Source organism: Oryctolagus cuniculus, chromosome 20 (assembly GCF_964237555.1).
Source record: "Oryctolagus cuniculus chromosome 20, mOryCun1.1, whole genome shotgun sequence".
NCBI lineage: Eukaryota > Metazoa > Chordata > Mammalia > Lagomorpha > Leporidae > Oryctolagus > Oryctolagus cuniculus.
In genome coordinates, this window is record NC_091451.1 from 22,414,517 (window position 1) to 22,437,815 (window position 23,299).

At 56.4% G+C, this 23,299-nt stretch overlaps 1 protein-coding gene across 2 annotated transcripts in view; it reads left to right on the top strand.

Moving 5' to 3' along the window:
• Positions 1–15,459, top strand: part of ESRRB (estrogen related receptor beta) — a 166,523-nt gene extending 151,064 nt beyond the window's left edge. For both annotated transcript variants that reach the window (XM_008272007.4, XM_002719576.5), the window contains exons 6-7: positions 9,680–9,949; positions 14,758–15,459. In XM_008272007.4, the coding sequence (XP_008270229.1) occupies positions 9,680–9,949; positions 14,758–15,002 (515 nt within the window). In that variant the 3' untranslated portion in view covers positions 15,003–15,459. The remainder of the gene's footprint in view (positions 1–9,679; positions 9,950–14,757) is intronic.
• The last annotated feature ends 7,840 nt before the right edge of the window (positions 15,460–23,299 follow it).

Genomic DNA, 23,299 nt, shown 5'->3' on the forward strand with positions numbered 1-23,299 from the left:
TGGCCCTCAGGGGCTGGCAAACCTTGGCAGGCTTGTTTCCCTTTGGCCTCCCTCTCTCTTCTTGAGGGATTGGAGGGGAGCAGCTCTTGAGAGAGTCCAGTAGTGTTGATGAACTTCAGAACCCTTATTCTGGAAGAGGCTGTGCCTGGACTACAATTGGTCATATTCAAAGAGTGATGGGGCTCGCTTGTGGACTTTACTGGAATTCTGCCAGGAAACACTGAGGAGGGCGGAGTGAGGAGCGTGACCTTGGGAATCAGATTCAAAGTCTGGGTCCGCTGACCCAGAACAGAGCTCCTTCAGGGTGATGTGAGGACAAAATAGACCCCACGTGACAAGCATCGAGCATGGGGCCTCCTGCTTGATCTCTGAGGGAGGCCTGTCTGCTTCGTTGGATCCTTGATTTGTTACGGGCACTTTGGGGCTGGAAGTAGGCACCACCTGCTGGGCCATGTGGGCCTTTCTTCGCTGCATTGCAGACCCCAACTCCATTTTCAGCTTCTCTCTTGGGCTGATGGTGAGCAATGGTGAGGAGTGGTGAGAGCTGATTCTGACAGTTTAAGTTTGTAGCTCCTGCTGCCCGTCTCTTCTCCATCACATGTGTGGTGGAGGCCACTCTCTGTGCAACTTCCCAGGCTCTGTTAATGCGCCCACAATGTAGCTCCTACTATGGGAGAGAAACTTCCTGTCTCCTTCCTCATCTTTTTTTTCTACTAATAATTTAGAGATAATACAAATATTAAAACTGAGGTCAGCCGGCGCCGCGGCTCAATAGGCTAATCCTCCGCCTAGCGGCGCCGGCACACCGGGTTCTAGTCCTGGTCGGGGCGCCGGATTCTGTCCCGGTTGCCCCTCTTCCAGGCCAGCCCTCTGCTGTGGCCAGGGAGTGCAGTGGAGGATGGCCCAGGTGCTTGGGCCCTGCACCCCATGGGAGACCAGGAGAAGTACCTGGCTCCTGGCTCCTGCCATCGGATCAGCGCGGTGCGCCGGCCACAGCGCGCCGGCCGCGGCGGCCATTGGAGGGTGAACCAACGGCAAAGGAAGACCTTTCTCTCTGTCTCTCTCTCTCACTGTCCACTCTGCCTGTCAAAAAAAAAAAAAAAAAAAAACTGAGGTCAATTGGAAAACAAATTAGAGTATACCTAATAAGAATAGATACAGTGTTACAATTGATACATAATAGATACAGCATTATAATTACTAGATACGTTACAACCAATAGTTACCATATTACATTTTTTTTAAAGATTTATTTATTTATTTGAAAGTCAGAGTTACACAGAGAGAGGAGAGACAGAGAGAGAGGTCTTCCATCTGCTGGTTCACTCCCCAATTGGTTGCAACGGTTGGAGCTGCTTCAATCTGAAGCCAGGAGCTTCTTCCAGGTCTCCCACGCGGGTGCAGGGGCCCAAGAACTTGAACCATCTTCCACTGCTTTCCCAGGCCATAGCTGAGAGCTGGAGCAGCTGAGTCTTGAACCGGCGTCCATATGGGATGCCGGTGCTTCAGGCCAGGGCGTTAACCCACTGTGCCACAGCATCAGCCCCACCATATTAGATTTAATAGGTACAAATAGATATAGCATTATAATTAATAGATGCAGTGTTACAGTTAATGGAGACATAACAGATACCAGCACCATAATTAATAGATACAGCATTACAACCAATAGACACAGTGTTACAATTAATAGATGTAGATCTGCTTTCCAGTTAATACTGTTACAATTAATAGATGCATAACAGATACAGTGCTAATTAATAGACACAGCACTACAATGAATAGATACAAATAGATGTGGCATTACAATTAGTAGATATAGTGCTTCAGTTAATGGAGACACAGAACAGATACAGTGCTGTAATTAATAGAAACAGCATTACTGCATGGTGTCACAAATAAAAGTAAAAGGTGGGGAAATGAGCCGCTCTCCCTTTGTGGCTGTTCTTGTGCTGGCGGGGGCCAAGGGCTGGCCTCCTTTTCCCTTTCCACTTTCATCTGTGCCCTGTGAACCTGCGACTGCCTTTCCGTGCGCTCTAATTCGAGCCCTGTGACGTGGGACAGTTTATCTTCCTGTCTGTACATCCTGCTCTTGTTTGACCCAGCCCTGAGAGCTGAGCGCAGGGCACCTGACGACACAGCAGAGGTGCCCTGGACTGCAGACGCCGAGGCCCACCTGCGATCGAAATGAATCCGAAAGTCCCCTGTGTGAGCTGTTATGTGAACAGCCTACAGAGGTGCTGCTGGCTGTCACCTCACTGGCAGGAAGCACAGGGGACTCCCTGGTGGCCCCTGGGTGCTCTGACTCAGGGTGGGCTGGTGCACCCTCACTAAGGAGCTCAGCCCCGCGGGGATTATACACTCAGTAGTTTTTGAATCTGCCCAGCGCTGGCTCAGCACACCTGTGGGGTCAGGGCCCTGCTTAAGACACCTCAGCCTGGATTGCTCCACTAACCCAGGGCCAAATTGGGTACAGCTGCCCCTGTGCCGCCTCTGCCCCGCCCTACGCTCCTGTCCCAGGTTGAACAGCTACTGCGGCCTAGTGATGGCTCAGGAGAGGCACCTGGCGGTTCCCTGGGTCACTGCTTCCTCCACAGCCCCACCTCGAGACACCTCCAAGGGAGTAGAAACTGGAGACCCCGTCCATTTGAGAAACAGCATGCTCATCTGTTGGTTTATTCCCCAAATGCCTGCAATGGCTAGGGCTGAGCCATGCTGAAGGCAGGAACTGGGACCTCACTCCAGGTCTCGCATGTAGGTGGCAGGGACCCAATTACTTGAGTCTTCACCATACCTCCCAGGCAGAGCAGGAGTTGAACCCAGGGGCTCTGATAGGGGGTGTGGCTGTCTTCACCAGCATCATAGCCACTAGGCCAAACACCTGCCCCCAAACCTTATCTTAAGGGCAGTGACACATCAAGTACCTTATGTTTCTAAGTTAATCAGCCTAATCCCATCTCAAGTCAGATGGGAGAGTCATCTGTAGGCCTGCTCACCAGCTCTGAGAGAGAGAGAGAGAGAGAGAGAGAGAGTGTGAACAGGTTGAGCAGGGAGAAAGCAAACTGGAGCCACCCCAGGACCTGTGTCAGCCTCGTCCGATCCAGTTCTCAGACAGAAAGGAGGGCTGGCTGCTTCAGATGACCCAGGAGCAGTGCAGTGCAGAGGGGCCCGGGCTGCTGTCCTCACACACAGGGGACCACGGCTCCGGTGTCGGTGTCCTGCAGCCTGGCGCACCAAGGGCTCGTCTTTCGTGCCTTTGCAAGCATGCAGTGAGCATTTACTGCATGTACGATCTCTCACTAGGAGATGTGGTTGAGAGAAGGAATTATAGTTACCCATTCCCCTGCCCCTTGTCCAAGGCCCCCAGTGGTTGGCTGAACCCCTAGGTAGCACCCAACCCCATAGCTATGAGTTTCCCCCCCGTGCCCTGTGGTGCCACCATGTGGCAGGAGAATCCCTCTGTCCTTCCACGTGTTGTGTCCTTGTGTCACCTTGGCATCACTCCTGTTGCACGTGGACTCATTATAAAACACAGGAAAGGCTGCTTGAACACAAGCCCTGTGACACCAGGAGCTGAGAGTGGAGACCGGCACAGATCAGTAATGGGAAGGCAGCACAGACAGCCTGGGTACACTGGACCAAGAGCTACTTCGCAGCAAGGGTGGGCTGGAGAGTGATGGGGCGAATTTCATCACAAGACTCAGAATGGTGAGAAACTGAAAATGGATGAATTGTTTATTTCTGGAATTTTCCATTTAGTATTTTTGGCTTTTGATTGATTGTAGGCAACTGAAAGCAGAGAAAGCAAAACCACAGGTACAGAGAGGCTGACCCAGGTATATTTCTGTCCCCGGGACCCCATTTGGATACAAAGGGATGAGCTCCATAGGGAAAACCCAGGGCCGGTGGTGACTCCCCCAGAGTAGCAGTGGGTGTTCCTGGCAGTGGGGTTTTTACTTTGAGTTGAATCTCCCAGGCACAGGGCTGGCCACAGGGCAACTTTAGCAAGTCTACTTCTCACTCCCCACCAGCAAGAGATGAGCGTGGGGCCGGCAGCCTTGTGTGGCCGCGGGTGGCACTCGATGGACTGCAGCTTCCGCCAGTCCTTAGCTGCTCTTCTCTGGTGGCCTGGAGTCCGCCCTGGCCAGGACAGCCTTCGTGGGGCATCACCGCCGCCCCTGCCCCACCCAGGCTGATGTGCAGGGTCCCCTGGTGGCCCTATTCCCAGGTAGCCACCGGCTGGCTTGATGAAATATGAGCTGCCGAGTGACAGCAGCTGCGTCTGAAGCGGCCCCAGATCCTATAATTGCATCTCCCTTTATTACCTCTGCTAATGGCCCGGAGGGCGACAGAAACGATCATAAATTAACAGATTATGGACTCCACTTGCCACAAATTACGTGCTCTCTCTCTCTTTTTGAAATTCCAGGAGCTTGTGGTGCCAGACCACTGGGGGATGGGAAGAGCGCAGTGTGATTAGATCAGCTGGTGCAGATAAAGCCATTTGCCTGGGGCAGCAGAGTGCAGGGTGGGCAGCCTGCGGCCAGCCAGTTAGGGGGACAGCCCTGCCCTCCCGGGAGGTTACACCCAGCCTCTCCCAGCCGCAGCCTTCCTCCAGGGGCCTGCGCCCTGGAGTTTTTGATAAAAGAAGGTGTGTTTTTGGTAAAGATGTCAGCTGTGACAGACAGGTGGACATGATGAGTTCCAACGCCTCCGTGCCAGCTTCCTTCTGGAAATGTCCTGTGCATGTGGGGTCCCAGTGGGTGGGCATACGGGGAGGGTGGGGCTGTTCTCGCCCCCCTCACCGCAACTGTGGGTTCCCCTCTCACATCTGCCTTTTTCACTTAATTCTTTTTTTTTTTAAAGATTTATTTAGTTACTTGAAAGTCAGAGTTACACAGAGAGAGAAGGAGAGGCGCGGGGGGCGGGGGGGGTCTTCCATCCGATGGTTCACTCCCCAGATGGCCGCAACAGCTGGAGCTGTGCCCATCTGAAGCCAGGAGCTTCCTCCGGGTCTCCCACGCAGGTGCAGGGGCCCAAGCACCTGGGCCATCTTCTACTGTTTTCCCAAACCACAGCGGAGAGCTGGATCGGAAGCGGAGCAGCCGGGACTGGAACCAGTGCCCATATGGGATGCCGGCACCGCAGGTGGCGGCTTTACCCGCTACACCACAGCACCGGTCCCTTTCATTTAATTCTGTAAAATGTGGCACCCACCGCATGCTAGGCCGTGTTCTAGGTGTTCCACGTAGTAGTTCATTTAGTCCAAACATCCCACGAGATAGGTGCTCATATTGTGCATTTTACAGATGAGGCACAGAGAAGTGGACTTGCCCAGGGTGACTGCTGGCGAGGAGCAGAGGGTTCTGACCATGTGCTCCACACACGCTCTCTGCCCTTCCACAGCCACACGAGCAGTTGCCTCTAATATGCCATTCGTTTAACTAAAAAATGCATTTATATAACAATTGCATGTACGGGAGCTGCTTCCAAAAGTTTGTGGGAAGTGGAATGAAAAGGGGAGTTAGGGGCTGCACCGTGGTGCAGTGGGTTACGCCGTCACTGGTGATGCAGGCATCCCACACTGGAGCACACATTTGAGTGCTGGTGCCCTGCTTCTGATCCGGCTCCCTGCTAATGAGCCTGGGAAAGCAGTAGATGATGGTCCAAGTGCTTGGGCCCCTGCTACCCACATGGAAGACCCAGATGGAGTTTCAGACTTCTGACTTCAGCCCGGGCCAGTCCCAGCCACTGTGGCCATTTGGAGAGTGAACCAGTGATTCTTTTGCTAGCTAGGAATCTGCCTTTAGAAAGATGTGCACAAATACACAAGATGTGAATGGGTGTTTGGTAGATCACTATTTGAAATGATACAAAGCACAAACGACCTAAATGTACCTAGTATAACACAAGCGTACTTCACAAAGTTGGTGGAAAAATAAATTTAAAAGTTTATTTCGTTGTGGGAACTGGACAAAAATACAATCACAGAAGTCTTCCCACCTCCTACCATTTTTGTCTCTCATTGTCCCTTCCAGTGTGTCTTTTGTCAAATCGTAGCAATTTGACTATTTTAAATATTAGAGGCAAACACATCTGCTCCCCTTCCTTAATCAAAATGAAGCAGCCGCCATAAAGGCATGTCAAAAACTTTGCAGGGAAAAGGGAATGAAGCGATCTGTTTATTTTGGTGTAAAATAACTTGAAATTCATGCATGGTTGTTCCCACAAACTTTTGAAAGAACCTTCCTATATACATGGTTCAGTACTTTGGAGAGTTCATTTGAATTTTTTAAGCTATTTTATTTCATTTTAAAGGTAGAGCGACAGAGAGAGATCCTCCATGTGCTGGTTCACTCCCCAAATGCCTGCAACGGCTGGGACTGCGCCAGGTCGAAGCCGGGATCCTGCAGCTCCAGCCTGGTCTCCCTCATGGGTGCAGGGGCCTGAGCACTCGGGCCATCCTCTGCTTCTTTCCCAGGTGCATTAGCAGGGAGCTGGAGGGGGAGTGAGCAGCCAGGACTCAAAGCAGTGACCAATACAGGCTGCTGGCACCACAGGCTGTGGCTTATCCTGCTGTGGCACGACACTGGCCCTCTGTTCGGATTTTGCAGGCCATGTGTTTGTAGGACCTTTTGAAGGTGTCAAGGAGGAAGAAAGAAATCAGGGGCTGAGGCACACTCAGCCAGCCTGGTCGGAGGTCCCCCAGGGTCAGCCTCTGATGATAACACACAACTTCCAAGTCACCCGCCACCACCCTAGGGCAGGCCTGTCCCTGACTCTCACGCCGCAGGCGATGGCAGCCAGATGTACACCGCAGTCCAAAGAGCTGAGCGTCTCTAGCCAAGTGTGTTGGGCACACGTTTGTGTCAGCTGGGAGGCCAGGCCCATGGCCTTTGTCCCTTCTCTCCTCCGTGCTCCAGCTGTGCGTGGGCCCTTCTTTGCTTGACTCTTGTGCTCAGAGCCTCGTGGCTGGGCTCCCTGGAGGCTCAGAGCAGGGCCTGGCAGCTGTTCATCAGGTGCACCTTCGCCGCCCCCTGTGGAGTTCAGTCCCCAGCTCTCCCCCGTGCAAAGCCTCCCCCGACTTCCATCTGCGTCGCGTTCATTTCCCTGCTACGGTCGTAACCTGGTGCTGACCGTGACACGCGGTGTGTGTCTGTGCCTCCTCACCGCAAGCTCTCGAAGGCAGGGAACTGGTCTGCTTTGAGCGCACCATTCTGCCCCAGTGCCCAGCACGTGCCTGGCACTTCGTAGATGCTCATTAAACATTTGCTGAGGGGTAGGCACTTGGCACAGCAGTTAAGGCACTGCTTGGGACACCCATGTGCATATCAGAGTGCCTAGTTCAAGTCCCAGCTCCGCTTCTGATTCTGGTTTCCTACTAACGAGCATCCTGGGAGGCAGCAGGTCATGGCTCAAGCACTACAGCCCCTGCCACCCACATGGAGACCTGGGTGGAGTTCGCAGCTCCTGGATTCAGCCTGACCCAGCCCTGGCCATTACAATTACATTGGTTCACTGGGGAGTGAACCAATGGAGGGAAGATTCCTGTGTGTGTGTGTATGTGTGTGCACATCTGTCTGTCTCTATACCTCTCAAATAAAATGAGTAAACACGTGAGTGTCTGCTGAATGACCAGGAGGGAGACGCATGCTGGTAGCATTCTTAGAAGGCTCCCACCTGTGCAATTAGCCTCACGGGGCCCTTCCTCCTGCGTTCCCAGAAGCCTAGCGCTCGCCGTACCCTCCCTCTCTGCTGCCTGCCAATCCAGTGGTCTATTAATTTCGCCCCTGCCCTCCTCCTCCGTCTGCCCTCCCAGTCTGTCTGCCTTCGGCTCCCCGTGCAGCCCCACACTTCCTTACACACACACAGACACGCACAGGCACACACCCCCTCCTGTGCTGCTGATGGTATCTGTTAATTAACGTCGCCCAGGGCCTCTCTCCCACTCAGAGACCTGATAAGGGAAATTGGATGTCCATTTCTATCTGTCTTTTATTACCGCCAGCTTCCCCGGCCCCCACAGGCAGCCACACACCCTCTCCCAGGCCGCGCGTCTGGACAACAGTGCACACCCAGCTGACCCCTCTGTGTCCCAGCCTCTCCCCTGCGAAGGCGCATCCATCACAGCTCACCCCGGGGCAGGGCAGGGTAATTGTCCCTGCTCTCTTGCTGATCACCCATGGATTCCAGCAGCCAGGGAGGTCAGGCCCTGGCATCCTGACGGTTGGACTCAGAGAAAACTCCTGGGGCAAAGGGCAGCCTGCCTCATGTTAGGCAGGGCTGTCAGTCCCGGGAATGGGGGCAGAGGGAGGGACAGAGGGCAGCAGATGAGAGTAAGGAGACCACCCGAGACCACCCCAGGCCCCGGGAAGACCACAGAGAAGGGGCAGTGCCCACTGCATGCCAACAGCGACAGCAACAAAGGGAGCAGCCGCCAGTGAGCACTGTGTGCTGGGAGTGGGCCCTGGCCTCCCTGCCTCTGCTCCTTTCGTCCTCATTGCACCCCCACATCAGAAAGCCCAGCCCAGGCAGGCCGTGCTAAGTCAGCAAAGGAAGTAAAATGCCCTTGGCAGGCAGGACGGCCCCTGTGAGCCCCCTCCCTTCCAGCTGCCTGTGGAGCGCCATGCCACCCCGTGGCTTCGTGGCTACTGTTCTCAGCTTCCGTGGTCAGGGTGGGATCACATCACTAAGGTGCTGTGCTGGCCCCAGGGAAGTTACTGCCTTGTGCGTAGTGGCTAAGGTGTGAAAATCAGTGCCCTTATTTGTTCTCTCTCTCCCCTCCCACCTCTCGTAAATCAAGATGTTAATTGGCCTGGCCCCTCGAAGTGCAGATGTAGTGCGATTCCAGTTTAGTACCCTCATTTCCAGGGAGGGCTTTCCTCTCCTCAGGGAGAACAGCTCAGTAAACATTTGGTCCTGAGGAGGCACTGCTGTTACGCCCATTTCATAGCCGAGGAAGCGGAGGTCTGGAGATAGGGCGTGGCTTTCATGTGGTCAAGCCCAGGCACCCTCTAGAGCATGCTGGTCCAGGGGACCAGCAGGGAGGGAAGCTCTGTGATCCCAAGCTCCTGTCCTCAGGACTGCTGGGTCAGTGTTGCTGCAGAGTGGTGGCCTGGGCAGAGGGGCTCTGACCACTGCCCTGTGAGAAAGTTAACCCCCTGACCCTGGACAGTGGCCACTCACAGCCCCAGGCCACGGCCATTGGCAACTTCCGCCCTGGTTCCTTGTGGAGCTTCCTGGTCTCAGCTGAGACTCCGCCTGGGGCTCAGGTGTCATTTTGAAAAGCTCCCCTGGGTCTCTCTCCCAGAGAGAGGGACCCAGAAACTCCCCAGAGTGGGAGAGCCCCCTTCCTGCCACTCCTGACCCTGCTAGGAACCCAGTAACTCCTTGGATCCCAAGTGCATCCCCTTCATCAGGAAGCTTCCCCAGACTTCTGGAAAATACCCTAGGAGGTAGGATAACAGTGCATTGACTGAGCTAAGTCTTTTCCACGAATTCCAAGTCTGACTCACGTGCCAAGGGGAGCCACACAGGGCGACAGGCCCACCCCACCCGGGGGAAAGATCCAGAGGTGCCCCAGGGGGCGGAGTCAGCCCCGTCCGGGCTGTCCCCTCCAGGGAGCACCAGGTCCACCCTCCTGACCAGGCGCTGCCCGCCTTGCGCCCTCGTCCGGCAGGTTTCTCGAACCTCTCACTGGGGGACCAGATGAGCCTGCTGCAGAGTGCGTGGATGGAGATCCTCATCCTGGGCATCGTGTACCGCTCGCTGCCCTACGACGACAAGTTGGTGTACGCCGAGGACTACATCATGGACGAGGAGCACTCCCGCCTGGCCGGGCTGCTGGAGCTCTACCGGGCCATCCTGCAGCTGGTGCGCAGGTACAAGAAACTCAAGGTGGAGAAGGAGGAGTTCGTGACACTCAAGGCCCTGGCCCTCGCCAACTCAGGTAGGTCAGGTGCAGGGGTGCAGCTGGCGGGGGGAGGGCTGGGGCAGGTCCGTGGGCCTGCGGGCGGGGCCCGTTGCAGTGAGTAGGGATGACGTGAGAGTGCTGGAAGGTTTTTGTTACGGAAGATCTGGTCTTAAAGAGTCAGTGGAAGGCCGCAAAGGAGAAAGCAGAGTGGGCGAGTGGGCGATGTGCCCAGGCCTCGGAGGGCCAGGCGTCGGCTTTGGACTCCTGTGGAGCTCACGCTTGCCCGTGTTGGGAGAAGCAGGTGAGGGGTAGGAGGCTGCCCACCTGTCTGCTCCACCCTCAGCCTCCAACACCAAACTGTAGCAGCTCTCGGCCGTTCTTTCCTTGCTGTCTCACACCTTACACACACACACACAGAAGCACATAGTCGTGTGCACACATGCGTGTGCGTGCATGCACACATACGTGGGACCTCAAAATGTTCATGGGAAAATGGAGTTCAAAGACAACTTATTTTAGTGGACAAATGTCGCTCCCCCTCTTCGTGGAGGAACAACACTAAACCCTGCCTAGGTTTCCTATCCGAGTCACGGCACCATTATGTCGCTCCCCGTCTTCGTGGAGGAACGACACAGGACCCTGCGCTGTTCTTTTGTCTGCTCGGCCCTCCTCGGGTTTGCTGCTGGTTCTTCCCGGGTTGGCTACCGTCCCTTCCACCTCCGTGGAAGGGCAGTTCCCCCTGCCACTTTCCCCACTTCCGCAGGGGAGCGGCACACCGCAGGCCGGCTCTCTCGGGGGCTGCACAGGTGTTCCTTCAGATAGATGTTCCTGGTGCATGTTGTCTCTCTCCTCCTTTATAGTCCTCTTCCACCAATCCCAACTCGGCTGCCCACACGCCGAGTACGCTGCTCTCCTCCAATCAGGAGCAGGTCCTGCTGTTTATTGGTTGAACTGGAGGCAGCTGTGTAGAAGCTGTTTCCTCCTCTCCCAGCGCCATATTGTGGGAGAGCAGATGCATAGAATAAGTCTTAATTCCAGTAACAGTCTAGTCCGAGTTGCTCCCAGTTGCTCCCCACAGACAAACAAAATTAAGATCAATGCACAATTCTTCCAAAGTACATGTTTTCTATGAACTTTTAGAACACCTTTTATGCATGGATTTTGAAGCTTTTTTGCTTAAATTAATTGACCGTTTAATTCCACTTTTCCACGAGTGTCCTCACTCCTGCTCGGCCTGAAGACCCGCAATGTCAGGTGACACGAACCCGTCAGGGCTGCTGGTAGCATCAAGCTTTGCCCAAGGACACGCTTTGCCACCCAGATGAGGTTCTAGGAACCCGGACTTCTTCCCTAGGGGCATCTGGGGAGGGCCGTGCGGAGGCAGGTGTTTGGAGAGCGGTTGAAACATCCCATATCCATCCCATATCCATCCTGTATCAGGGTGCCTGACTTCACGTCCCAGCTCTGCTGCTGATTCCCGTTTCCTGCTAATGCGCATCCTGGGAGGCAGCGCATGATAACCCAAGTCCTGTGTCTCTGCCACCCACATGAGAGACCCGGATTGAGTTCCTGGCTCTGACTTTGATCTGGCTCAGCCTTGGCTGTTGAATAAACCCATGGGTGGGAGAACTTCCTGTCTGTCCATCTCTTTGTGTCTCTCTGCCTCTCAAATAAATAAGTATGTATTAAATAGAGGCTGGCCTGCAGCCGCGGCACAGGTGCGGGAAGCTTAGGTGAAGGGGGTGTGTGTGAGGCTCAAGGCCCTGGCTGCTCCCCGCCCCCCACCCCAGGGAGGCCACACATTGCTCAGGGCTCTTGGTGGGCCCCTGGGGGGTGCTCCCTTCCTGGCACTGAAGGTTTGGGGGCAGGGTCTGCACCTGCTAAGTGGCCAGCCCCCTTTTTAACTGTTAAAGTAATGGTTTAAAGCACTATTTTTTCAAAGGACCCGGGGTGTAGCTCCAGTTTTTAAACAGTGTTCCAGCCTTGTGGACTGATTATCTTGTAAAATATGGCAAACGTGAAGTGTTAGAAAAATGTAATAAAAACCCAGATGTGCAAACCACAGCTCCATCCGGGTCTCCCACGTGGGTGCAGGGACCTAAACACTTGAGCCGTCTTCTACTGCTTTCCCAGGCCATAGCAGAGAGCTGGATTGGAAGAGGAGCAGCCGGGACTAGAACCAGTGACCATAAGGGATGCCAGCACCGCAGGCAGAGGCTTTACCTGCTACGCCACAGCACCAGCCCCCCAAAACTTTCTAAACCTCAGTTTCCTCGTTGCCAAATAGGGAGAGTGATGGCTCATTGTTCAGGGCAAGGTGCAGCAATGCCCCAGCACCGGGCACGGGGCCCGCCCAGAGTCATCCTCACTGGTGTGTTTTGACTCAGCTCTGCCAGGCCCAGTGCTGGACAGCCTGTGGAAGAGGAGCTCATTGGAGAACTGCCCCCCAGGGGAGTTAATACGCTGAATGTGACCAGAACACGGACAGAACGGGAGACAGTTCTGTGTGTGATCACACACAAAGAAACCCCTCGCAAAGGGCTCCAGGAAGAAGAGCCAATATTTAAAAAACATTTATTTATTTGAAAGGCAGAGCAACAAAGAATGGGGAAGACAGAGAGAGAGGTCTTCCATCTGCTGGTTCACTCCAAATGACCACAACAGCCAGGGCTGGGCCAGGCTGAAACCAGGAGCCTGGAATTCCATCTGAGTCTCCCACGTGGGTGCAGGGCCCCAAGGACTTGGCCATCTTCTGCTGCTTTCTCAGGCGCATCAGCAGGGACCTAGATCAGAGGTGGAGCAGCTGGGACTGGAACCGGCGCTCGTGCTTGTGTGCCGCCATGCCGGCCTCAGGAAATGAATTGTATCCAGCTGGGAGACAGACTCAGCGCTGGATCTTAATGCCAGGGAGGGCTCAGTGGAATGAGAGGGGGAGAGTAAGGCCTGTTTGGGGTCAGCAAACAGCAGCTCTGGGGCTGTAAAAGAATTCAGTGGTAATGGGGTCAGTTTAGGAGACCAGGAAAGATCGTGGGAGAGTGACCTGTCCCCAGCCTCAGGGTAGGAGAACCACTGGGCTGTGGGAGAGACAGAGCCAGGGCCAGGACACCATTGAGATGGGCCTGGTGGCAGTGTCCTGGGCCACGGTGAGGGCCACAGCTGCAGCTGTGGGTGGGGCAACGCGGCTGTGGGTCTAACGGCTGAGGGCGCCAGCGGCAGGCAGGAGAGGGAGACATGTCCGAGGAGCACTGGTCCCAGACCACCAGCTCCTGGGCGCCTGCTGGCCGGCGGTCACCCCACATCCAGCCCTCTCCAAGGCTCCTTGACAGCACAACAAATTCATAGCCATTGATTTTGTAATTAACAGTTTATCAATGCCATCGATACAGACTTGCTGATGGATTGCAAAGAAATTAATCTTGCAATGTTATTTTATTTCATTTTTGGTCGAAGGCAGCTGCCAATTTGGGCCTCCTGGGGGGGAGGGCAGGAGAAGAGGGAGCAGGTGGGAGTCGTGAGTCTGGGGGCCCAGGGAGCAGCCGCATCTGGGGAGCCTGCCCTGTCAGTGGCTGAGTGTGTAGGATGGAGCCCGTCTTCCCCCCACTGGCAGAGTAGGAGTCCCCACCACCACCATCCTGGTCCCAGGGAGAGAGAACTGGAGGGTATTTGGGTTTTTCTCCGTAGTGCCTGCAGCCCATGAAAATGAGAGCTAACGCTTATTAGGGGCTTACCAAGGGCCGGGGGATGTGCACTCTCACTGAACGCTCACCGCCACCTGAGGAGTACGGGAACACTGTGCTCCATTTTACAGGTGAGGAAATGATCTCAGAGAGGCCAAGAACTTGATCAAAGTCACACAGCATCTGATAGTCGAAAATCTTCTCTACCTCATTCTACTGCTCCCCACCCAAAAGACACACACACACACACACACACAGAGGCAGAGAGACAGAGAGACAAGACCTGGAAGGCACAGGCTGTGTGGACCCAGAGGGTCAGGGCAGCCCTGGGTTCAGCCAGTTGGTGCAGCTGCCCTTGGCATCATGGTTTCTAGGTCAGCCCAGCGTGCAAAGGGGCGGCCTGGCTCTCCCGAGGAATTCAGGCGCTCTGCCGGACTTCCTGGTCAACCTGCCCAGAGCTCGCAGCCCCCTCCATTCACGTGCACGCCTCTCCCCCTCCCCTCTCCCTTGGCAAGCGTTGGGTGCTCCACTTCCAGGGTCAGGAGGGAAGGTCAGAGTCCGGGGATTTCCCCAGAGAACGGGTTCCAGGAGATTCCCTGCGTTGCAGCTCAGCCCCGATGTACCCCAGCCCTCACTAGGTGCCTCCCGCCCTGCTGGGACTTGCATGAATTTCCTTTGAGCCTCCAACTCATGGCTTCAGGTCAAAGCCCTCCCCAAGGCTTTAACAAACTCCCAGCTGCTGCCTCCTTCCCCACGCCCTGTGTGCCCCACCAGCTCAGCCCCTTTATCTGTGCCTCTGTCTGTGTTCTGCAGCCAGACTTTTGGGGGGCTGGTGGTTACTGCTGATGGTAGGAGTTGGTGCCTGGTAGCCGCGGCAGAAGTGCAGTCATGGGATGGTGACGGCGGGATGCCAGTCCAGCTCCAGGGTCCGCCCAGCACCTCCGGAGCGCACAGCAGGGCTGCCCAGGCTTGAGCCCGCTAGGGTCTCCACTGTCACCTTGGTGCTCATGAAATGAGAGGGTCGCTTCCTGGTTCCGCCATCACGTCTGTGACTTCAGACCAGTGGTTTAACCTCTCTGAGCCTCCTGGATCCCAGGACGGCCCCTGCCCCCAGGACACCCCCCATCCCCTCAGCCAGGCTGCTGATGCTCACCCTTGTGTCTGCAGACTCCATGTACATCGAGGACCTGGAGGCCGTGCAGAAGCTGCAGGACCTGCTGCACGAGGCGCTGCAGGACTACGAGCTGAGCCAGCGCCACGAGGAGCCGCGGAGGACCGGCAAGCTGCTGCTGACGCTGCCCCTGCTGCGGCAGACGGCCGCCAAGGCCGTGCAGCACTTCTACAGCGTGAAAGTGCAGGGCAAGGTGCCCATGCACAAACTCTTCCTGGAGATGCTGGAGGCCAAGGTCTGAGGGCCCGGCACACGGACCGATGCCCGCCCACCGCCAGCCCCACGGACGGACCAGCGCGGAGACCTCCACGGCCACCAGCCTCCACCGTCAGCCCCGTGTCGCCACTCTGAGCTGTCCCAAGGAAGGGGTCTCCTGCGTCCCGGCCGTGTGCGCAGACTCTGGGGTGCAGTGAGGTGGGGGGACCGGGATGGGAGGGCAGGGGCGTGGGGCTCATCTGTCACCGGCTTGTTCTTGGGTATGTTTTTCCTTCTCCATGGATGGTGCTGTGGCCTGGGCAAGGGCCACCTCCCCTTGGCAGACTCCCGGGGATCAGCGGGGACAGCGCCCATCTCTCCCACCAACCACCGAGAGGCAGCATGTGCCTTTCCTCACTCCCCCCACCTGTGGGCGGGGCTCAGCGCCTACTGGGCCACCTGGAGGCACAGGGTAGGTTCCCAGGAGACATCCCAGCAACATCTCCCACATGCCCTGCCTGCTCCGAAGCCCACGCCTGCTATGGTGCAGAGGGCCCTCCATCCATCCTCCCGCTCAGCCCGGCACACACACAGCCCTCCATCTGGGTGCACCCGTGGGAGAGCAACGGCTGGAACTCCCTCGTTTCCCAGGCACTTGCCCCTCAGGCACCCCCACCTGTCACCTCTGCCCCAGCGCCTGCCTGCCCTCTCCCGCCTCCGCCAGGACTCCCAGCTTCTTCCCTATCTGACGTCTGGGCTCAGTCAGCTTTGGGCCCACAGACAGGGCCATGCCGGTGCAGAGAGGAGCAGGGTCCCCACCCAACCCCCAGAGCCTTTCTCTGCCTCCCCTCCCCCACTCCCCATCAAAGCAGGTCCAGGCCAGGGGGTCTGTGGGAAGTTCCAGAGCCTGCTGCCATCGTGGGGGCACCTGGGGGCTCTGACTCGAGGTTGGCAGCCCTGCTAGGGTCAAGGCCAGGACAAGCACGAGAAGAAAGCCCAGCTGCGGATACACGGGCAGGGAGCCCTGCGGAGAAGGGGCTCCACGGGGTCGCCAGCATCTCATCCTGCCTGGCTCCGGGGCGACAGCACCAGACACCCTTCCCTGCCTCCCCAAGGCCGGGGGCACCTGTGCCACCTAGAGCTTGCCCCCCCCCCCCCCCCCCGGCTGCTGCAGAGGTCACCTGCCCTCCTGGTGTGCATAAGACATCCCCACTTTTCAACACAGGAAGCTCCCGTGCCGCTGTGGAAGTCAACCCCGCACACTCGGCTGTGTTCCTGGACGGCCAAGCTCTGTGGGCGGGGTCTCCGGGGATGAGGGGCTTGAGCTATGAAGGAGAAACGCCCCTTGCCCTCAGTGCTGAGGGCCAGACCTCCAGACCTCCAGGGCGTGGCTCAGCGCTGCCCTAGAGGCAGCTCCTGCTGGTCCCACCTCCGCTCCCGGGAGCCTGCGGCTGAGCTGCCGGGCTGGGCCCTGCGGAGGTCCTGGCAGACCGGCAGCCCGGGTTCTGCAGAGCCGTTCTCTGATGTGGTCCCTGCTTGGAGAGCATCAAGGACTCTGCCAGCTCTCACAGGGCAGTGCCACGTGCGCCCTGCCGGCCTTTGCCCTGCGGGGAATCCCCGGTCTAAGTCGCTTGATGAGGGAACATTGCCATTCTCATCCGGGCAGCTGCACACATCTAGGGCAGAGGTGCCTGCTGGGTACCAAGGAACCTGGGCTAAACACCAGGTCTAACTTGGTGGTTAGACCTTGAGGCATAACCTTTAGGAGTCTGACTCCCTGGGGGATAGAACGGGGGGGGGGGGGGTGTGTTGTGTGCTGGGGGGAGCTGTCAGAGAGGGGCGCCCCCTGTTCTCTGCACTGTCACTCTGGTCAAATGAGGTGTCCAGACCGTCCACAGTGCCATCAGGGGCTTGTGTGCTGCTGGTATCTGCGGCTCATCCTTACATTGCTGGCACTGTGTTTGGCGTGGGTGGATGTTGGGCACGTGGAGAGAGCCGTGCTCACTGGTTCCAGTGCTGCAAGTGCACGGAGGTTACAGAAGGGGCAGCGGGCCTGTACACTGGGAATTGCAGCTGGAAGTGTGTCAGGAACACAGGGAATGCTGTCCGGTGGGAACGCCCCTGGCATGCGCCTGCTGGGCTAGTGGGCATTCAGGAGAGAGGTTCAGTGTCCAGCTTCTTTGGAGGCTAGGTCAGATGTGGGGCCTCCCTGGGGAGTGGAGGGGACATTCCGTGGGAGATAGCGAAGTGAGGAGAAGTTAAGAGGCCCTGGCTCCTCCCCCAAACACTGGAACCCAAGTTCACGTCCTAAAGTCTGTAAAGAAACAGCCCTTCTCCGTTGTACTCATGCTACAGGTCTTTTGAATTGAGCCGAGAAATAAAACATGAAATCCAACCATGACGCAGGTGGTCCTGGCTGGGTTTTGTTTGCTCCCCTTGCCCCATCCTCTCCAAAGGTTGCAGCCTGGCGCTGTCACGTGTGAACTTGCTAGTGTCTCCCACGACTTCCCAGGCTGCGATCTAAGAACCAAGTGAGGGGCTCCCAAGAGCACAGCCTGCACCCACCCTGTGTGGGGTCCCTCCCCCCTGCCTCAGGTCCCCTCCCTGTGTGCAGACAGGAGATGCGGCAGGGGAGGGTGACAAGGAGCACGACGAGCCCACGCCCACGGAACAGCACCAAAGAAAAGCACTATGTGGAAAGATTGTTTTATTTTCTAATAATGATAATATGGCTGGAATGGCGTCTTCAGATGTATATATTTTTTAAAGTAGCAGTCCCTCCTTGCAGCACCGCCCATGTATGGATTTCTGCCTCTGTATGGGTTCTCCCAATGACCCCGTGTAAATCCCACGCCCTAGGAGGCTTACACCCTGGTCCCTTGTATCTGAAATCTAATAAATAAGGAAAGGCCTCTTGGAGCGTCTCTTCACGCATCATCGGGCCCGGCTCGCTGTCCCCCAGACAGCTCCACCCCTGGTCTCAGCTGACCTGAGAGAGGGCCCCGCGGAGCTACTGTGGCTTTGGGCTTCTCGGGAGAGTCACGTGGGCATTTTATTTATTTGTTCTTAAAGAATTATCGATTTATTTATTTGAGAGAGGGAGGGAGGGAGAGAGAGGTCTTTCATATTCTGGTTCACTCCCCAGATGGCTGCAATGGCCAGGGCTGGGTCAGGCCAAAGCCAGGAGCCAGGAACTTGATCTTATGAGCAGCAGGGGCCCAAGCACTTGAGCCATCTTCTGCTGCTTCCCCCGGGCGTATTAGCAAGGAACCAGACTGGAAGTGGAGCAGCCGGGACAAGGACGAGCGCCCTCATGGGATGCTGGTGTCGCAGGCAGCAGCTTTTACTTTCTACGCCACGACACCGGCCCCACATGTGGGAATTTTGTAAGTATGCTCGGCTTGGGACACCTGAATCTCCTATCAGAGTGCCTGGTTCAAGTCCCAGCTCCTCCACTTCCCAGCCAGCTTCTTGCTGATGCGCACTCTGGGAGGCAGCAGGCGAGGGTTCAAGCACTGTAGTCTCCCGCACCCATGAGAGAGACCCAGATGGAGTTCCTGGCTCCTGGCTTCAGCCTGGCCCAGCCCCAGCTGTTGCTGACACTTGGGGAGTGATTAAGTAGAAACAAAGTTAAAGTTTAAAAAAGCAGGCTCAGCAGGCAGACTCAGAAATGCAATGCAGGAAGCTTGGTGCAGGTGTGAGGAGCCCCTCCGCTGCTTCTTAAGAGTCATTGATTTTCATTAATGCTGGAGAAATGGGACAGCAGATATGTGCAAACCAAGAACAATTCATGTTTAAATTATCCATGTACGCATGCTCAGAATACTGACTGTTCAGGCCAGTGGGAAGCAGAGGGGAGGGCCTAGAAGAGATCATAGCGACTGTACGGCAATGCCTTTTTTTTTTTTTTTAAAGATTTATTTATTTATTTGAAAGTCAGAGTTACACAGAGAGAGGAGAGGCAGAGAGAGGGAGAGAGATCTTCCATCCACTGGTTCACTTCCCAGACGGCCTCAACAGCCAGAGCTGCGCCGATCCGGAGCCAGGAGCTGTGGGGAGCAACTCGGACTAGACTGTTACTGGAATTAAAACTTATTCTATGCATCTGCTCTCCCACAATATGGCGCTGAGAAGGGAGTAACAAGTTCTATGCAGCTGCCTCTCGCCAACTTGAGTGATGACCTGCAGGAGCTGATCCTGCTCCTGATTGGAGGAGAGCAGCGTACTCGGCGTGTGGGTAGCAGAGTTGGGATTGGTGGAAGAGGACTATAAAGGAGGAGAGAGACAACATGCACCAGGAACATCTATCTGAAGGAACACCTGTGCAGCCCCCGAGAGAGCCGGCCGGCGGTGTGCCGCTCCCCCGCGGAAGTGGGAAAAGTGGCAGGGGGAACCGCCCTTCCACGGAGGTGGAAGGGTCGGTAGCCAACCCAGGAAGAACCAGCAGCAAACCCGGGGAGGGCCGAGCAGACAAAAGAACAGCGCAGGGTCCTGTGTCGTTCCTCCACAAAGAGGGGGAGCGACATAATGGTGCCGTGACTCGGATATGAAGCCTAGGCAGGGTTCAGTGTCGCTCCTCCACGAAGAGGGGGAGTGACAAGGAGCCAGGAGCTTCTTCCAGGTCTCCCACATGGGTGCAGGGGCCCAAGCACTTGGGCCATCTTCTACTGCTTTCCCAAGCCACAGCAGAGAGCTGGATGGGAAGTGGAGCAGCCGGGACTTGAATCGGCGCCCATATGGGATGCTGGCACTTCATGCCAGGGTGTTAACCTGCTGTGCCACAGCGCCGGCCCTGGCGGGGGGGGGGTGCCTTTTGTTGCAAGAAAAAGACACCTCTCAGCTTATCCCTGTTTATGGGAGTTACTGCCTTGGAGACACGTGGAGCTCAGAAGTGGGGCAGGCATCAGGCAGGGTTTGATCCAGAGGCTCACAAGTCAACAGGGTCATGGCTCAGCTTGTCTGATCCTCCCAGCTCTCCACTCTTCTGTCTGTTGGCTTCATCCTCAAGCTGGCCTCTTTCTTGGTAGCAAGAAGGCTACCAAGTAAGTCAACGTCACAGCCTGGAGGAGATAGGAAATCTCCCGCGACCACGGGAAACGTCTGAGCTTTGCTCCAAAGCCCAGTGTGTTTCTGTGCCTGTCCCTCAGTGGGTAGGTTGGGAGGGCCCAGTCCCACTCAGTAGCCCACCTGCCACACAACAGGAAAGGGGTGGGCTGGCAGTCAAAGAGACGAGTGCTCAGGACCCACGCAGATGGATGGCTCAGGACCGGCCAGCTTCAGTGAGCTGTTTGTATGTTTTCTGTGGCTCTCAGAGGATTGGACCCACGTGGCGCTCTGTCCTCGACACCTCGCGTATTTCCTGCAGGAAACTTTGAAGTCATCGTGGCAGTGGAAGTTCCCAGCTTGTGAATTACGTTTAAGTCATTTCTCAATTCCCCTTGTCGCATGCGTGAAAGCCGATGTGTGCACACGCGTCCCTGTGCACACCTCTAGCTGGTATTCATGCTACTGCCTTAGGAAAAAAATAATTAGGAAACAGGCTCAGTCATAACATCAGATAATTCAGTCAACATCGACTAATTATTGGGTTGTATTTTAGGGTTTTCTGTGCTACTCTTCCGTGTGTTCTTACAATTGTGATCAGAATAGTGAAGACTTTTCAAAGACTTAGCCCTCATCCACACCTCCTTCGCCATTCATTCTCCAAATAGTCTCCCCTTTGTGTTAGCAAAAGAAGCGAAGATTCAAAACGAGGGGAAACTCAATGACCATTCGTTCATTCAGCAAACATTTACCGAGGGGCTGTGCCATCCCAGGCCCTGTTCCAGGCACAGGGACTCTGACTCCGTCCTCACGGGGCACACAGTCCATCGGGAGGAAGTAAGCCAGCACAAGTAAGCCCACGGCCCAGCTTGTTAGCTGGGAGGATCAGACACGGGGGTGGGTGTAGAGTGGGGATGTCAGCCTCAATGAGAATGACGCCTGTCATAGCGTACTCAGTTTAAGAAAGTTGGGGGGGGAGGGGAAGGGGGAGTGTCTGGACCAACACTCCCCAAGCAGTGCTGACAGTGCAAAGGCCCTGAGGCAGGTGTATGCCTGGAGGTGTGGCTGCAGTGGGAGGGTTAGGCAAGGGGAACTAGCCTTTCCCTCCAGGAGATTAGACAAGGGCCCAGGATGGGAGGGTGACCTGGTCACATGTCTCACTGGGGCCTCTGGTGGCTGTGTGATGACAGCCTGCAGGAAGGACAAGGGTGGCAGCAGGACAACAAGTCCCTGGCCAGGGCCCTGTGGCTTAGGCCAGGAGTGCGGCCCAGCAGGCATTGTCCTACCTGGGATCTGTCGTGAAGCCACCAGGATTTGCTGATTGGTTGGATGTGAGACGTAAGAGAGAGAAAAGCACCAGGAGGGCGTCCCAGGCTCTTGGTCTCAGCAGCTGGAAGCATGGAGTTGCCACCCACTGAGATGGGACAGAGGGAGGGACAGCAAGTCTGGGGCCAGGGGGAGGCGACTCAGCCAAGTGGAGTTTGGGGTGTTGCTGACAGTGTAGGGGAGATGCCAGGAAGCAGAGGTGGCAGGGCGGGCTTGATGGGGGACAGGAGTTGAATGCAGTGCCCCCAGTGACAGACTCTCCCCAGTGTGACCACCTCTCACCAGCCGTCGTCTCTGCAGTCAAATCAAGTTCATCCCAAGAGAAACACGCTGCAGGGGCTCAGCTGGGGGAAGAGCTTTGCTGGAGCAATCAGAACCCTCGCATTGCCCTTGACTCTCCAGAACAGTGCGGGGAGCCACAAAGCCACAGCGTGCGTGCGTGTGTGTGTGTGTGTGAGAGAGAGAGAGAGAGAGAGAGAGAGAGAGAAACAGTTGCTTCATTAGATTTAGGCCAGGAGTTTACAAATGGGGTGACCTGCCCCCCAGGGGACATTGAGGGGGCTTTCTGGCGTGGAGGGGGAGAGGCCGTGCTCAGGACAGCCCCTGCTACAGGGTTGCCCACCCCCACATGTCCATAGCCCTGGTTTAGACGGACTCTGGATATGATCACGGGGTACAAGAGGACAGAATCTGGGGGTGTTGGCTCCCACGACGGAGCTCCTCCTGCCCCTGAGGCCCCTCCCCTGGCTGACCCCTGACCCTGACACCTCCATGTCAAGCAGACTTCCCGACTCGTTCTCTGCATGCACGCGCCACCCTCCCCCCAGTTCAGTTTCTGCCTGGAGGTCCAAGACGAGACTGCTTGGTGCTTGGGGCTCCAGCCTCGGGGCGTCCGGTCACAACCTGACTCCTCATCCACGTGCATTTTGGTTTGGGGAAAGAGGCGGCATCTGTGGCTCCAGGCCTAAAAGACGTGTGACCCTCCTGGCAGACCGAGGAGCTCCCGAGAACGGGCGCTAAGGACGCGGGCGACTCACGGCCTCCTCTCCCCTCCCCCAGGGACCCTTAGCCCCTGGTGGCCTGTCCCTGGTCTGCTTTCAGAACAGCGGCTTGGCTGCTCAAGTCCAGTGGCTGGCTGGGCTGGGAGTTTGGCGCCGCGGTTCAGATGCCACTTGGGACTTCCGCATCCCATAGCCGAGGGCCTGGGTTCGAGTCCTGGCTCCGCTCCAATTCCAGCTTCCTGTTAGAGCGCACCCTGGGAGGAGGGAGGTGGGAGCTCTAGTAGTTGTGTTCCTTTCACTCACGTGGGAGACCTGGAGTGAGCTCCTGGCTGCTGGCTTTAATCTGGGGAGCCAGTGCTCAGACAATAGGTCTCCATCTCTCTCTCTCTCCCTTTCAAATAAATAACACTGTAAAGCCAGAAACAAACCCCGCATCTCTGTGGGATGCAGGGTGAGGAGACCTCTTTCCCTACTTCCTGTTCCAGGAACTCACAGCTGCAGAGGCTTCTCCCACCTGGGTCCCAGTGCCCACCCTCCACCCTCCCCACGCCCCAGGGCCAAGCCCTCACAAGCCAAAGCCAGGCCAAGAAGCACCGGGGTCCCCACATGGGTCCTCAGATGTCTAAACTTGGAGCAAGAGTAAGACGGAGCCCAGCTTGGGGGGGTGGGCAGCCAGGCTCCGGGACATGAGCCTGACCCCAGGTGCTGAGGAGTGACTTCCTCAACGAGACCCTCACAGAACGCACGCCGCAGAGACAGCCTGGACGCCACATGCACGGCCCAGATGGCAGCACCCAGCAAACCATAAAACGGCCGGCCGAGAGAGCCCCAAGTCCTGCCCCTAGCATTGCCAGCCCCGCCCAAGGGATGGTCAGTGATCAATGCCCAGTTATCAGTGTGTCTCCATCATCTCTCCCACCCACACAGTATCTGTTCCCGAAAACTCCTCTGGTGGATCGCTAGCCTCCCCCAC